Source organism: Calidris pugnax, unplaced genomic scaffold (assembly GCF_001431845.1).
Source record: "Calidris pugnax isolate Ruff unplaced genomic scaffold, ASM143184v1 scaffold186, whole genome shotgun sequence".
In the NCBI taxonomy this organism is placed as follows: Eukaryota; Metazoa; Chordata; class Aves; order Charadriiformes; family Scolopacidae; genus Calidris; species Calidris pugnax.
Genome location: NW_015090994.1, coordinates 104,975 through 119,713, shown reverse-complemented (window position 1 = coordinate 119,713; position 14,739 = coordinate 104,975). Strand labels below are relative to the sequence as shown.

At 41.0% G+C, this 14,739-nt stretch overlaps 1 protein-coding gene across 4 annotated transcripts in view; it reads right to left on the bottom strand.

Annotated features, from left to right (window-relative positions):
* The window catches only part of ST5 (suppression of tumorigenicity 5), a 222,252-nt gene that overhangs the window by 119,539 nt on the left and 87,974 nt on the right, over positions 1–14,739 (bottom strand). For all 4 annotated transcript variants that reach the window (XM_014954839.1, XM_014954837.1, XM_014954840.1 and 1 more), the window contains one exon: positions 8,180–8,284. In XM_014954839.1, coding sequence (XP_014810325.1) covers positions 8,180–8,259 — 80 coding nt within the window. In that variant the 5' untranslated portion in view covers positions 8,260–8,284. The remainder of the gene's footprint in view (positions 1–8,179; positions 8,285–14,739) is intronic.

Below are 14,739 nucleotides of genomic sequence, written 5' to 3'. Positions count from 1 at the left end.
GGCATGGCATGGTGTGGCATGGCATGGTGTGGAATAGAATAGAATAGAATAGAATAGAATAGAATAGAATAGAATAGAATAGAATATTGAAAGAGAAAAAGGGAAGGGAAGGGAAGGGAAGGGAAGGGAAGGGAAGGGAAGGGAAAAAAAGCAGTGTTTCATCATGGCTCCAATAACTACACCTATTGCTTAATCTTAGCAGAATTTTATTGAACCACTATTCTTCCTATTCTCAAGCTCAATGTCAAAAAAATGAAAACTTGATTCTTTTTTAAAGTAGCAAACTTTAATTTGCTACGGGGTTTTCTATGGGGTTTGTTTGACAAATTCATAAAGAGCTTAAAAGATTCTCATTAGTATTTCTGAGCGGTAGGCAAATATTTCTGGCAGGAAAATGCATCTCAGCAGTTTGATGTGGAGCACCTCGTTGCCTTAAGCCACTCTCAGCTGCCAGGAGCTCTCCCAAGGCAAAGGCAAACAGTCCTGGCCCTGCCTCATCTGCTGCCCAGCAGGGAGAGGCAGGGACACGTCCAGAGCATGTTAGTTGAACTCACACCACTGTCCTCTTGGTGCTCTAACAAAGTCCCAAGGGCCGCTCTGACTGGGAAAACTGGGAGCTATTTTAGCCCAGGATACCCCACATATGATGGAGTAAAAGAAGCTTTTATTTTTAAATGTACAAAGTGAAGACTTGGGTCCGTGCTTTAGGCATACATGAGGAGAGCTCACTCTCCTTTCCAAGCTGGTCTCGCTCCTGCCACACCAGAGTCCCTTGAAAACAAGAACTTGCACCCCCAAATACGCACGAAACAGCAACTGCTAACCTGCTAAACCATGCACAAATCTCCCTGAAGTTGTACAAAATCATCAACCATTTCCAGACCCGTTGCTGCCTCTGTCACTGTTCTCTGCATGTACACCTGCATGTCTCCTCTAAAGAAAGGTTTTCAGTGAGACACACCACCCTTGGTTGGTTGTTTTGGTGAGCATTTCAGCACATGGTTGAATCACAGAATCTTCTAGGTTGGAAGGGACCTTAAAGATCATCTTGTCCAACCGTCAACCTGACTGACAAAAACAGACACCCACACAACAAACAAGAAGCATCATCATCACTAAACCAGACCTCCCAGCACTACAGCAACCTGTCTTTTGAACACCTCCAGGGATGGGGCCTCAACCACCTCCCTGGGCAGCCCATTCCAATGCCTGAGAACCCTTTCAGTGAAAAAATGTTTCCTAATATCCAGCCTGAACCTCCCCTGGCGTCACTTGAGGCCATTTCCTCTCGTCCTGTTGCCTGTGACTTGGGAGAAGAGACCGACCCCCACCTCTCTACACCCTCCTTTCAGGGAGTTGGAGAGAGCAATAAGGTCTCCCCTCAGCCTCCTCTTCTCCAGGCTGAATAACCCCAGCTCCCTCAGCCTCTCCTCAGCAGCAGCAAACACACCAGCATTTTTCCCCACGGCATATCATTATAACACAAATGGATTTGGCATCCAGACATCCCACTAAACTTTCTGTTAAGCCTGGAAGGGAACATCATCCACACAGAAAATTTTACCCTAGTGTGAAGGGTAGTATAGCTATAACTAATGTTTTATGGAGACTCCTTTAAACCATGCAATTAACTGCAGAGCTCAAGCAGAGAGCACATTTCACCTCTAATAGAAATGCAGCCATCCACAGAAGGGAAAGAAGCAGCTTTTCTATCACTCACAGCAACACTGTCCACATACTTAGCAAAGAAAGAGTAAGAGATGAGAAAACACTTTATCATAATTGTGCTAAGACAATGGCAGCCACACATAGTTATTAGTGGGAAAATTGTAAGACCAACACAGGGAGCTGAAGATGCATCCTTTGATTGCTTTCTTCACAATGGTCTCCATTCAGAAAACTCAGGACATGTAGTAAATATCATAGTCTTTAAATGTATATTTACATGAAATACATAAATACCAAAAAAATTGTTTATCTTATGAGGAGAGACTGAGAGAGCTGGGACTCTTTAGTCTGGAGAAGAGAAGGCTGAGGGGAGACCTTATCAATGCTGACAAGTATCTCAAGGGAGGGTTGAAGGAGGAGGGAGCCAGACTCTTTTCAGTGGTTCCCAGTGAGAGGACGAGGGGCAACGGGCACAAGTTGGAACAGAAGAGGTTCCACTCAAATATGAGGAGAAACTTCTTCACAGTGAGGGTGACAGAGCCCTGGAACAGGCTGCCCAGGGAGGGTGTGGAGTCCCCTTCCTTGGAGATTTTCAAGACCCGCCTGGATGCTCCTGAGTAACATGCTCTGACAAGCTCTGGGTGGTCCTGCTTCAGCAGGGGAGTTGGACTAGATGATCTCTATGGTCCCTTCCAACTCTAAAATTCAGTGAAATTCAGTGAAATCTTACTATTCTAGTAATATTTTTCTTAAGGTAGGTTCAGGGCTCCATCGTGGTGGATGCAGAGTTATCCCCTCACCACGCTCTGTCATGGTAATGGCAAGGGAGCTGCTCTGCATCACCCTGCCTTATCTGCCCCCCGAGGCATCCAGCCCCAGACTTGATCACTGCTCTTTTGCATTAGTCGTGAGATAATTAATTTGTCAGTGCAAGCAGACTGGACTGCATCTGGATGAGTGACCAAACAATAAATTTGGGCAGTGCCTACAGTTTTAACACAGAGCTGAAAGGCACTGTTTGGGGTTTTTTAATTTTATTAGAGATGGGGAGTTACAACAGCAGAAAGACTGAAATTTTTTTAATTAAATTAAAATCATATTGTTACATATCAGGTAACAGCAAGGAAAAGGCACTACAGTTGCAACCATGAACTGATCTCTCTAAATGAGAGAAAAATACTGTATGGCATTGCCTCTCTGAGGATAACAGCTCTCCCTATACAGACAGCTTTTCTCCTGACACAAGGTTGCCTTTGAAATGAAAAATTTACTGTGGAAAGGGAAGAGAATAGAGTACTCCCAGGACAAGCCGGCAGAGTGAACAACTGCCTCTGCTACCCACAGTCTGACAGCAGCACAGCAATGCTTAACCCCAACACTGGATATATCTGCAACGTTCTTTTATTTAAGAATTCTTGAGGTCTCAATTCCTAAGGCACAATATTTCTACTCCTCTGCCCAGGCCACAACCACACAATCCTGTCTTCAAAGGAAACAAAGTATTCCAGTTGGGTTTATTAACATGGATCAAGAATTAATTTTACTTAAAAATAAATAATCTATTTGCTGTAAAACTGAATTAGTTTGCCTTGACTGGTACTGACATTGGAAGCAATCGTACATCTGTGTTTTAAGGCTGACAGAATGAAGTCTTCCTTTAACTAAGATTTTTCTTAAAGCTCTTATTGCTTATGCCTTTACCAGAGAACCCTGTAATAAAATGCAAGACCTTGACATGCACATGAAGTAGCTGAGCACGGACGTAGGTGCATAATAGGGACAGGTATCCAACCCTAAACAATACTTCTCCCAAGTAACCAACCCAAGCAATACTTCTACACAGCCTAGCTTTGCTGTGTTCTGTCCTGCTCAAATACCAAGACTGCTGCTGTTAAAACAAACAAGAGAGGCTTTGTTTGCTTACGCAAATGCAGTGATTATTTACCAGGTTCCCAAACAAAAGAATGAGGGTGGATACTGGAAGTATAAGACAAGAATGTTGCTCCAGGACTTCTGATGGCTCTGCCTCCACAGCCTTGCACCTCTGGCAGCCACCTCTAACACCACAAAGCAAGAAGCAAGCACAGAGCACATGAAAAGATCTGTTGCTCCAAAAGAAGAGCATCTGGCCTCCCCTCTACATGGCTGATGATGGCTCTGCAGAAGCTGAGGCCACAGGGAAGCAGGTCCAGACCTGGCCTCTGGTTCAGCTGGCAGCCAGCGAATGCATCAACCTGAGGAGTTTTTCCTCTGAATTTCCAACAGTGATTTCACCTATGAATAAGAACAGGGAATAATCCCAGACTCATGATAAAGCTGGGCATAACACTACCCCATGGGCTCACTTGGTCGGGAAATTAAGTCATTATTTTCTTTGATTTTTCAAGAATTATAAACAATTCAGCCAAAACACTCCTTAGGTACCTTTGGTGTTACAGTAGTCCAGTTAGTCATTTGGCTTGTGTAGTGTATCTCCATTGAATCATAGAATCATAGAATCATTCAGGTTGGAAGAGACCCTTGGGATCATCGAGTCCAACCATCTCCCCTACTCTACAAAGTCCTCCCCTACACCATGTCCCTCAGCACTGCATCTAAACGGCCCTTAAACACAGCCAGGGATGGGGACTCCACCCCCTCCCTGGGCAGCCTGTTCCAATGCCCGACCACTCACCCTATTGCCTTCACTGGAGGTAAATTAGTTCCTGCCAATTAGAATTCTGTCCCATTAACCTAAATTCTGAAGAAGGTCCGAACCACCAAGCCAGTGTAAACACCTCTCACTGCACGTGAGACTAACTGGGCTGACAAACTGTCAGTGAGAGCAGGAATGGCCTCACACTCTGCTGGGAGACAAAAACCAAAGCCCATTTTTAGAGCTTTGTGGGAACCCAGCTCAGTTCCTCCCAGAGAAGGAAAGAGATGCAACTCAGAGATCAGATTTAAGTTTTAATCAAGCAAGAGTATATTGATCGAAAGATCCAGCTAAGAGTACTCAGAAAGGGGAAGTTTTATGAATGTTATTAGACTAGGAATTTAACAACTTGCAACTTTGTGCTCACAGCAATTTGCAGATGCAACCCTTTGCAAGCACAAATTTCTGATGCCTTCCTATATGACCCACTGGTATCTGTACCCTCAGTTTATCGTGTCATTAAATCATGATTGCTCAGCTGGAGAACATTCCCCAATTCAGTGAGGACAACACCTTTCCAGTGTAGATTGGGTAGTGAGACAAGAGATCACATCACAAAGTCTAGTCCAAGCCAAAACTCCTCAGATGAACAGCTACATAGTCCTTTTTGTGCAACTGGAACCAGGATTGGTTTCTGCTTTGGTTGCCTTCCCAAACAAGCCCAGTGACATTAAATTAAAAAGATACTTGTTTTAGCTCTCTCTGTCAGTCCCACTATATATACTGCTAAAGTCACCTTGCTAGTAAAACGCTTACTTGCAGCAAACTTGATTTTCATTCACTGTAAATATAAATGTGCTTAAGCTTTCAAAAGCTCACTCCTAAATCTTGATTTGTGAAACTCATATGCACACTTTTTTTTTTTAAATGTGCTTTACATGGGATAGGCTTTGTACTGTTCTGTAAAAAATTAAAGTACAATCACCTTGCTTTTCCAGAAATTAAGAATAACTGTAATGACATTATCCTGAGAGATCTTATAAAGTGCATATATTGCTTAATTAATCAAAATATCTTCATTTTGTCTATATTAAGTATTCTGTTTACAAAAATACATATTAATGTGTAATTTTTTTTTCCAGTTTAACAGAAATTTAGCCAGAAGCTATTCATCCAGAAAGTACATCAAATCAATGTCTAAGTAACCCTGCTTGCAGGGGTATATTCTGTGCTTACAGCATAGAATTTATTTTAAAATCCTATCCTATAGTAAAAATGTACCTTAAAATATTTATTCTATTTCTCAGTCAAAAACTGCCTGTATCAGGGCAACACCACTTGGCAGGAGCACAGGTCTACTATTTCCAGCTTTGCATCCAGCTTGCAGGGTGGGACTGATAGGTCAGGCACAGCCTGCACCATAGAAAATGTTGGAGGTAAAGAGAAATTCTACCACCTAGTCACAAATACACTGGAAGAAGACTGTCTCTCCAAATTCTAAAATTACTTATGCCTCATGCAATACCCTCAGATAAAAAACTGTAAATCTTTGGGCTCCTCTAAAAACAAACACTCCTTGTGTTTGTTTAGTTCCTGTCTAGTAGGGTACTACAGCAGGTGAGAAGGCTTAAGTGTGTAAAATATGCCTTGATTTGCCAAGCTAAGAGATGGCATATTCACCAGAGATCATCTCAGCGACCTCTATTACCCCTTGTTCCCCTCCACTCCTTTCCTTTGCAGGATGAAGAGTCCCAGTCCATCTATTCTTGCCTTGTAGTGAAAATGTTCCAATACCTTTAACCACCCTTTTCACCTACTATAAATTTTCCTATTCAGCACACGGTCAATTTTGTCTGTCTTAAGACATGCAAAAACATTCATTTGTAACAAGTGGTGAATGAACTTCAGAAAGAATATATTACTGTGTATGTTTATTTAAATCACTTCACTTTCTTCAGACCCAAAGGTTTTTGTCTCCTATTTTCACAGCAGAAACCTGTGAATCCCACACCCAGTTTCTCAGGTGAGACTAACAGTCATTCTGCCAAATAATTTCCTCACTCAGCTCTCTGTCTCTCCCTCATTTCCAGAGCTGCCATTAGCACAGCTCTGGTGGAAAAAGGTTGTGGTGCCTTATGCCAGTAGATCAACACTCCAGTGATGACCAAAGGAATCTTCATTACTGCAAGAATCTTGATGCTTGCAAAGCATGCAGTGCTATAGATTTTTCACTTGTAGCCACCTCCTTTCCACTGAAGACTTTTGTGATTAAAATTAAAATCCATGATCTATGGAGGGTTTGATTCACAGCCCAAATAATTAGGAAGACTTCTATAGACTTTACTGATCTTTACATCTGACCAATAAGGAATCACAAGAGGTTGAAATGAGATCATGACTCTATATCACTGAAACACACCTTGCATCTTGCAACAATAAACCCCAACAAAACTAGGACTGACAAGAAAATGACACTAAAAAGATGTCTTCTCCACCAGGAGACTAGCACACCTGTGTTATGCCAGCATCAGCACTTGCTGAACCCCAGCTCCCACAAATTATAGAGAAAGCACATTTGCAGATTTCCAAATCTCCAGTCAAATCCAATACTAAGCAGAGACAATGACTATTCAGTTTAAGTGGCTCTTTGAACATGTTTGCAATAAATCCTGCGAGCCTTAAACTTTTATTATGCCAGCACTTACTCGGCTGATTTACAGTCTGACAAAAACAAAGAATCCTCATGGATGACTCAAATAACATCCTCTTACACAAAGACAGGTGAAGATTACATAAGGCAAAAATAATGGATGGAGAACTGGTGCATGACAACCTATTCATCTCCTCACTTGTCACACAAGTGAAGCTCAGAGATTTTTCTTAGCTTCAGGTCCACACCTGTACTTCAAAAAGCTTTCCCTGACAAATTCTAATCAAAACAGATGGCCATGATAAAGACAGTTAACTTGACAGTTATTAACCAATAACTTAATATCCCACAGTACTTTCTAAGCTATTCAGAATGGAAAAGATTTTAAAACAAAAGAGCAGCTCCAAAGTTTGCTAAAATCTAGACCCAAGTTCCCAGCACTAATGTGTCTGCACTGATGGAAGGATGATAAACAGCTTGAGAATTCCAGATATCATTAGGGATCTGGTTTTAATATCCATATATGAAAATATCTCTAGAAATTCCTCTAAATGCCCTCCCTCCCCTCTTTATTTTATGTTTTTACTGTTTTGTTCTAAGAGATGCCAAATACACAAACTAACAAACTGGGAAGCATACAGGGATACCAAGTCCATTTCTGCTGAGCTTTAACACAGTACAATATACCTAATAAAAAGCTTACTTTGTAAATGACTTAATGTTACAGAAAGGAGGATAAATAAGCAAAGCAACAGAGATGAGCCCTGTACTTCACCTTCAGCCCTTTCACACTTGCTGCCTGACCTGCAACAGGATGAGGTCTCTGCCCACTGTATGTCAAGGCAGATACAGCAGAGAAAATTTGACAGAAACCATTACAAAATACAGCCTGGAGGTTGGCAATGGAGAAAAGTTGACCTGCACTCATATGGCCAAGAAATTTAGTTCAAACCTCCTGAGGCCTGCAGAGTGCCTTCCACACAGATCCTTCCTCACAATCACTTTTCATCATAACTAGTTGGTGAGCAGCAATAGCTTGACATAAATATGCCAGAAGCAGACCTTTTCTTACACCTCTTTTCCTCCAATGCCCACCAAAACTTCTCTCAGCCCAGCAAAGCTCTCTCTATGTCAGAAGAGAGGTCACTTACCTTTGAACAGAGATTTTTTTCCAAACACAGACAAACTTTTGTCAGAATCTACAAAGCCTGCAGTTCACCACTTACCTATCCAGAGTGTCCTGAGGCACTTTACTCCCTCCAGCTCTGCTGTTTACACTGGCATTCTTGTTGGCAGTCATGGTCATTTCTGCTTTCTAGAAGTGTGGATATCTGTGAGAAGAAAAGTCAATTAAGCTTCAACAAGCCCAAATGACAATTAGCCTTCAAGACTGCTAAAAGTACTGTGCTGCGTCAAGGTAGAACTGCTTTTCATTCTGTAAAGTTTAGTTATGATCCTGAAAAATTAAACCCTACCTCTCTATTGCTGCTCTTTCACATACACAGAAAAGTTTATCAGAGCCCAGTGCTAGAAAGGGAGGTATCTTCTGGGAATTAAGTGTATTCTTCAGGTTTAGCTAATCTAGCTATGCAAAAATAAGGAGTATTACAAAACTTCTTGTTTACTCAAAACCCACACCGAGGCCAAACTGCTTGAGAAGCCAGCTGTAACGTGATGCTGAAAAGCCAGCTGGGTGCTGACAACAGACAAAATCCTTGTACTAACAGAGCCATCGCAGTGAAGAGGACATTCCCTAACCCACTTTATTCCAAACAGTTCTGCAACAAATAAGGTCAGAACATCTGCAAATTTGTAGCAATCACGCCGACCAGGTCTGTTTGTGCTTCTCCGATTGTCTCCTGTGGATCAATTTTCCCAAATTACAAGGAGATCTTTTTCCCCACATGGTAACATTTTTTCTGCACTGAAGCTTCCCAAATTCCTACAGTGTCTTCTTATTATTAGTGTTGCATTATCAAGAAAACAGGACTGTTAAAGAATTGCCTGTTCTGATTGCTTGGGAGAAGAAAGAAACCCCTCGATGCTGGCCAAGCTTTCTAGGACTGTGCATTCCACTGGAGCCAGCCATTTTTTTTTCATGTTTTTCACTCACCAGTTCAATACTTTTACTGTGTTAAATTTGTCTAAATCTGCTACATTGCTAAATTGTTAGCAATTAAGGTGAGAAAAATAAGAGATATAAATGTGGCATAAGGTGAATAACAACTGTTAGCATGCATTGCATTCCTTTTTCAAGATTTGCTTCTCTAATAAAAATTAAAATAAGCTGAAGGGACCCTCAGAAAGATGGATATTGATTTGTTGCATTAAAAAAAAAAGGATAGTGTGCTTTTATGTTGAAGAGTCCACTGTTCTCATACCCAAAATCAGATTTAAAAAAAAGTATGCATACTTGCACACCAAAGCTCAATAAAAATCATTGTTGTCAATATTTTAAAAATTGGTTATTTGAACCTCACATTTCAAAACCACTCAAGTGTCAAATAGGCCAGACTGGTTTGTTTTTAGCAAATGAGGAACTGAGTTCTAAAAGGCAATTTCACAAGATAAGTCAAGGTAAGTGATGTAAGTATGTTTCTCCCCATGAAGTTGAGACTAGTATATATGGTGCTATCAACTGAGTTTTCTTTGCAATTTTTTTTAATGCTTATTCTGCATGAATATTTTACTGCAGGTGATGCTGGTATCATCCCAGCATATGAAGAGAAAATCCAAATAACTTAAATGTGGCAGGAAAAATAGTCAATCAATAATTCATAGAGGTGCCTGGAAACAAGGGCTTGATACCAAAAAAAAGACCCAATCCCAAAACAAAAACAGAGAAAGAGAAAAGAAGAAACTAAATTTTATGGTCATGCAACAAGCTGTTTCAGAGCTTTCAAATGAGTCTGACAGCCTTACAATTTATATGAATCATCGTATGGTAAGAATCACATCCTTTGGGCTTGTGTGAGAGAATTCTCCATCACAGTATTTGCAAATTATTCTTTACAAAGCAATGAAAACCAAAACCTTTCAAGTATTGTGACATACTCTTAAAAACAAATCCAAAAATCATCATGTCACACAGATTCCACACTGCCCAGGCTAATCATCTAACTACACTTGGCCTAAAAATGCATAATTCTGATTATTTGTAAATGTAAAGAATTACTCTGAAACCCTTATTTAGCCCTAAGTTGTGCTTTACTCCAGGCGTAGTCTCACTAATTTCACTAGGAAAACTCTCAAATTGGTAATTTCATGAGCCCAGATAGCAGAATCTGGCCCTTTTTCATTATTACACCCATTTTGCCAAAAACCTCCACAAATTTGGCAGGATCAAGGACTAAAGCCAAGTATAAAAAATGGTATAATGGCAACATGGGATCAGCTTCCACTACCACTTCATCATCCTGACTGAAAATGGCTGCTGCCATGCAGGGATTTCCTAACAGATTTTTATCATTGCAAGAAGCCCCGATGACAGAATATTCCTTATGGACCTTCTGCCCCCATCTTAAATGTTTCCTTCCACTTCCAAAATGAAAGTGTGGCCTAGAGCTTTTTTAATGGACAGATGGGGCACTGAAAACCATCACACTTTATGCTAGTGAACCTTACAGCGTCATTGAATCTTTATTTCCATTAACAGGTGTTATCAATATGGTGCTATCAACTGAGTTTTCTTTGCAATTTTTTTTAATGCTTATTCTGCATGAATATTTTACTGCAGGTGATGCTGGTATCATCCCAGCATATGAAGAGAAAATCCAAATAATTTAAACATGGCAGGGAAAATAGTCAATCAATAATTCATAGAGGTGCCTGGAAACAAGGGCTTGATACCAAAAAAAAGACCCAATCCCAAAACAAAAACAGAGAAAGAGAAAAGAAGAAACTAAATTTTATGGTCATGCAACAAGCTGTTTCAGAGCTTTCAAATGAGTCTGACAGCCTTACAATTTATATGAATCATCGTATGGTAAGAATCACATCCTTTGGGCTTGTGTGACAGAATTCTCCATCACAGTATTTGCAAATTATTCTTTACAAAGCAATGAAAACCAAAACCTTTCAAGTATTGTGACATACTCTTAAAAACAAATCCAAAAATCATCATGTCACACAGATTCCACACTGCCCAGGCTAATCATCTAACTACACTTGGCCTAAAAATGCATAATTCTGATTATTTGTAAATGTAAAGAATTACTCTGAAACCCTTATTTAGCCCTAAGTTGTGCTTTACTCCAGGCGTAGTCTCACTAATTTCACTAGGAAAACTCTCAAATTGGTAATTTCATGAGCCCAGATAGCAGAATCTGGCCCTTTTTCATTATTACACCCATTTTGCCAAAAACCTCCACAAATTTGGCAGGATCAAGGACTAAAGCCAAGTATAAAAAATGGTATAATGGCAACATGGGATCAGCTTCCACTACCACTTCATCATCCTGACTGAAAATGGCTGCTGCCATGCAGGGATTTCCTAACAGATTTTTATCATTGCAAGAAGCCCCGATGACAGAATATTCCTTATGGACCTTCTGCCCCCATCTTAAATGTTTCCTTCCACTTCCAAAATGAAAGTGTGGCCTAGAGCTTTTTTAATGGACAGATGGGGCACTGAAAACCCCATCTTAAATGTTTCCTTCCACTTCCAAAATGAAAGTGTGGCCTAGAGCTTTTTTAATGGACAGACGGGGCACTGAAAACCATCACACTTTATGCTAGTGAACCTTACAGTGTCATTGAATCTGTATTTCCATTAACAGGTGTTAGCAGGGAAAGTGTAAATCCTATGCTCCACCCCACCAGTTTAAAATTATTCTGGATTTCCTAAAGCATCCCAACACTTTGGAAGCACCCACCACCAGTCCCACTACAGTGCAAGTGGTTCCTCAGCCCACTCCCATTCACAAGTGGTTCAGAGCTAAAGCTAAACTTGGAGCAAGCCCCTGAAAAGTCATGGCAATCAACAGTGCTTTATTTGGACTATTGGAGAGCCTCCTGATGTCTCAAGAAAACCTTCTGCTCTTCTACACACAATATACCCAACCAGGTACCACATTGCCCCAGCCCATTGCCTTCTCTTCTGTGGAAACTGAATAACGTTGAGCCTAGTTCTTCATAGAATCATAGAATCATTGAGGTTGGAAGAGACCCTTGGGATCATCGAGTCCAACCATCTCCCCTACTCTACAAAGTCCTCCCCTACACCATGTCCCTCAGTACCCCATCTAAACGTCCCTTAAACACAGCCAGGGATGGTGACTCCACCCCCTCCCTGGGCAGCCTGTTCCAATGCCCGACCACTCTTTCAGTGAAAAATTCCTTCCTAATGTTCAGTCTAAACCTCCCCTGTTGGAGCTTGAAGCCGTTCCCTCTCGTTCTCTTGTTAATTACCTGTGAGAAGAGACCAGCACCAACCTCTCTACAGTGTCCTTTCAAGTAGTTGTAGAGAGTGATGAGGTCTCCCCTCAGCTTCCTCTTCCTCATACTAAACATTCATGTCTAGGCTAAGATGTCTTATACGTGTTTGAGGTCTCTTCCTCATACTAAACATTCATGTCTAGGCAAAGATGTCGTATACGTGTTTGAGATAGCAGATGCTTTAGAGAAAACACTTTCATATTTTGAATTATGACCTCTTCCATTCTGTTAACATAATGGGAGCAGAAGAGGACTTTTCAGTTGAAACTTCCTTAGTTTGACAGACATGCATGGTTCTCCTTTTGTTGGTTGGGGATTTTTTGTTGGTTTTAATACTGTGCTCAGTATCTCTTCCTATCCATATGGTCCTTTTCCCTCCTTAGTCTTAAAATAGATTCATTGCGCTCCATTTTCTGCGCTCACTTCTAAAGAATATTTTCCATTAAAAATACAGTTCCAATAAAAAAGTCCTTAGAGTATGTTGCAACGCTTCAAAGCCAGTTTTCTGAGCATCAGGAACACTAGCACTGTTTATTTGGCAGCTTAATGAATAACAATCCAGATTCTGCTGCTTACAAATGAACTCGCACGAGGAGAAGACAACGTGTGCGTGGCTCCAGACCTCTCAGCCAGGCGTTCACTGGCACCCAGGCTGCAGCACAGAGCACATGAAGGTAGGAATGGGGTAAAGAAGAATATATGCAGGTTTTCTAATGACTTGAGAAGAGAGCCTTTGAATGTAGGCTCCTGAGCCCTCTCCTGGCATTACCACTAATATGGGTACAAATTCTACGAAGAAAATGTGCATAACAAACAAAGGATTGGAGCATCTCCCTTATGAGGAGAGACTGAGAGAGCTGGGACTCTTTAGTCTGGAGAAGAGAAGGCTGAGGGGAGACCTTATCAACGCCTACAAGTATCTCAAGGGAGGGTTGAAGGAGGAGGGAGCCAGACTCTTTTCAGTGGTTCCCACTGAGAGGACGAGGGGCAACGGGCACAAGTTGGAACATAAGAGGTTCCACTCAAATATGAGGAGAAACTTCTTCACAGTGAGGGTGACAGAGCCCTGGAACAGGCTGCCCAGGGAGGGTGTGGAGTCCCCTTCCTTGGAGATTTTCAAGACCCGCCTGGATGCTCCTGAGTAACATGCTCTAGCTCTAGGCAATCCTGCTTCAGCAGGGGAGTTGGACTAGATGATCTCTATGGTCCCTTCCAACTCTAAAAAAATTCAGTGAAATTCAGTGAAATAACCAGCAAGCATATCAAGTGTGTTCATAAGACTTCTCTGTTCTGGACTTCTGCAGTTATTTTTGAGAGAGGTTTGTTGGTAACAGCAACAAACTGTATGTAAAGTCCTTCTTGTCCTGCATGTTGCAAAGATTAACCTACACTCAACTGTCCCAAACTGAACCAATCTGTACTGCAATCAATATAATTTGGATTCTTGAGAATCTGTGTTCTGAAGCCTTTTAAGGCAGGTGAATTTCCTCTTGAAATTCCACGGATCTGCATCGAGAAAGTAAAGGGAAATATTACCACTTTAGTCTGCCCCACAGGGCAGAGACATGGAGACATAACAGGATGGCATTACTGGGAAGAACTACATGCTGCAGAGACACACTCGTGCTTTTGAAAAAATACCTTGTAAGAAAGACAAACTCTCAGAAGTATATCATTAATAATAAACAATATGGTCTACTTATTTTTCTCCTTATAGTAGCTGCAGCAGGATGTCTCTAGGCATTGAGAATTTAGTTTACAAAATCAATATGTTTTTCTGAGTGCTTTAAGGCAATCTTGTCCACATTTCAAGAGATGCTGTGTAGCTAATCTTTTGTTTAAGAGTTGCAGCAAAGCTTTATGGCAATTTGCCTATTCCCTTCCAGTAAAACAGATAATTATGTCCTCCCAGAACAATGTTAGTTCTGATGAGCTGGGAAGTCCAATAAAATCTTCAAAGATTTCTGCCTTGAGAGGGCTTCTGTAGAGACTCCAAAGAACGTTTTTATAAGTGCTAGGTGATTTTATCAGATATACCTGTTCTAAGCTGGGCCCCTGTAAATTTAGCCATACAATACCACACAAAGTAACCTAAAGAGCTAAATGACCTGCTCATCAAGGACTTGGCACGGAGATATTTAGAAAGTATTAACTATCCCATCCCAAGTTTAGTCTTTAATAGCAGCACACAGATATTCTAACTACAATTACATGAACAGGCTTCTTTTAAGACTTAAGAAATAACTACCTTCATGGCTATTCCTAAAGATTGGAGAAACAGATACATATATCCAAGTGTCCGATTTGGAACAAATGACAATGTTTGCGGATAACAGAGCCGAAGGAAGAG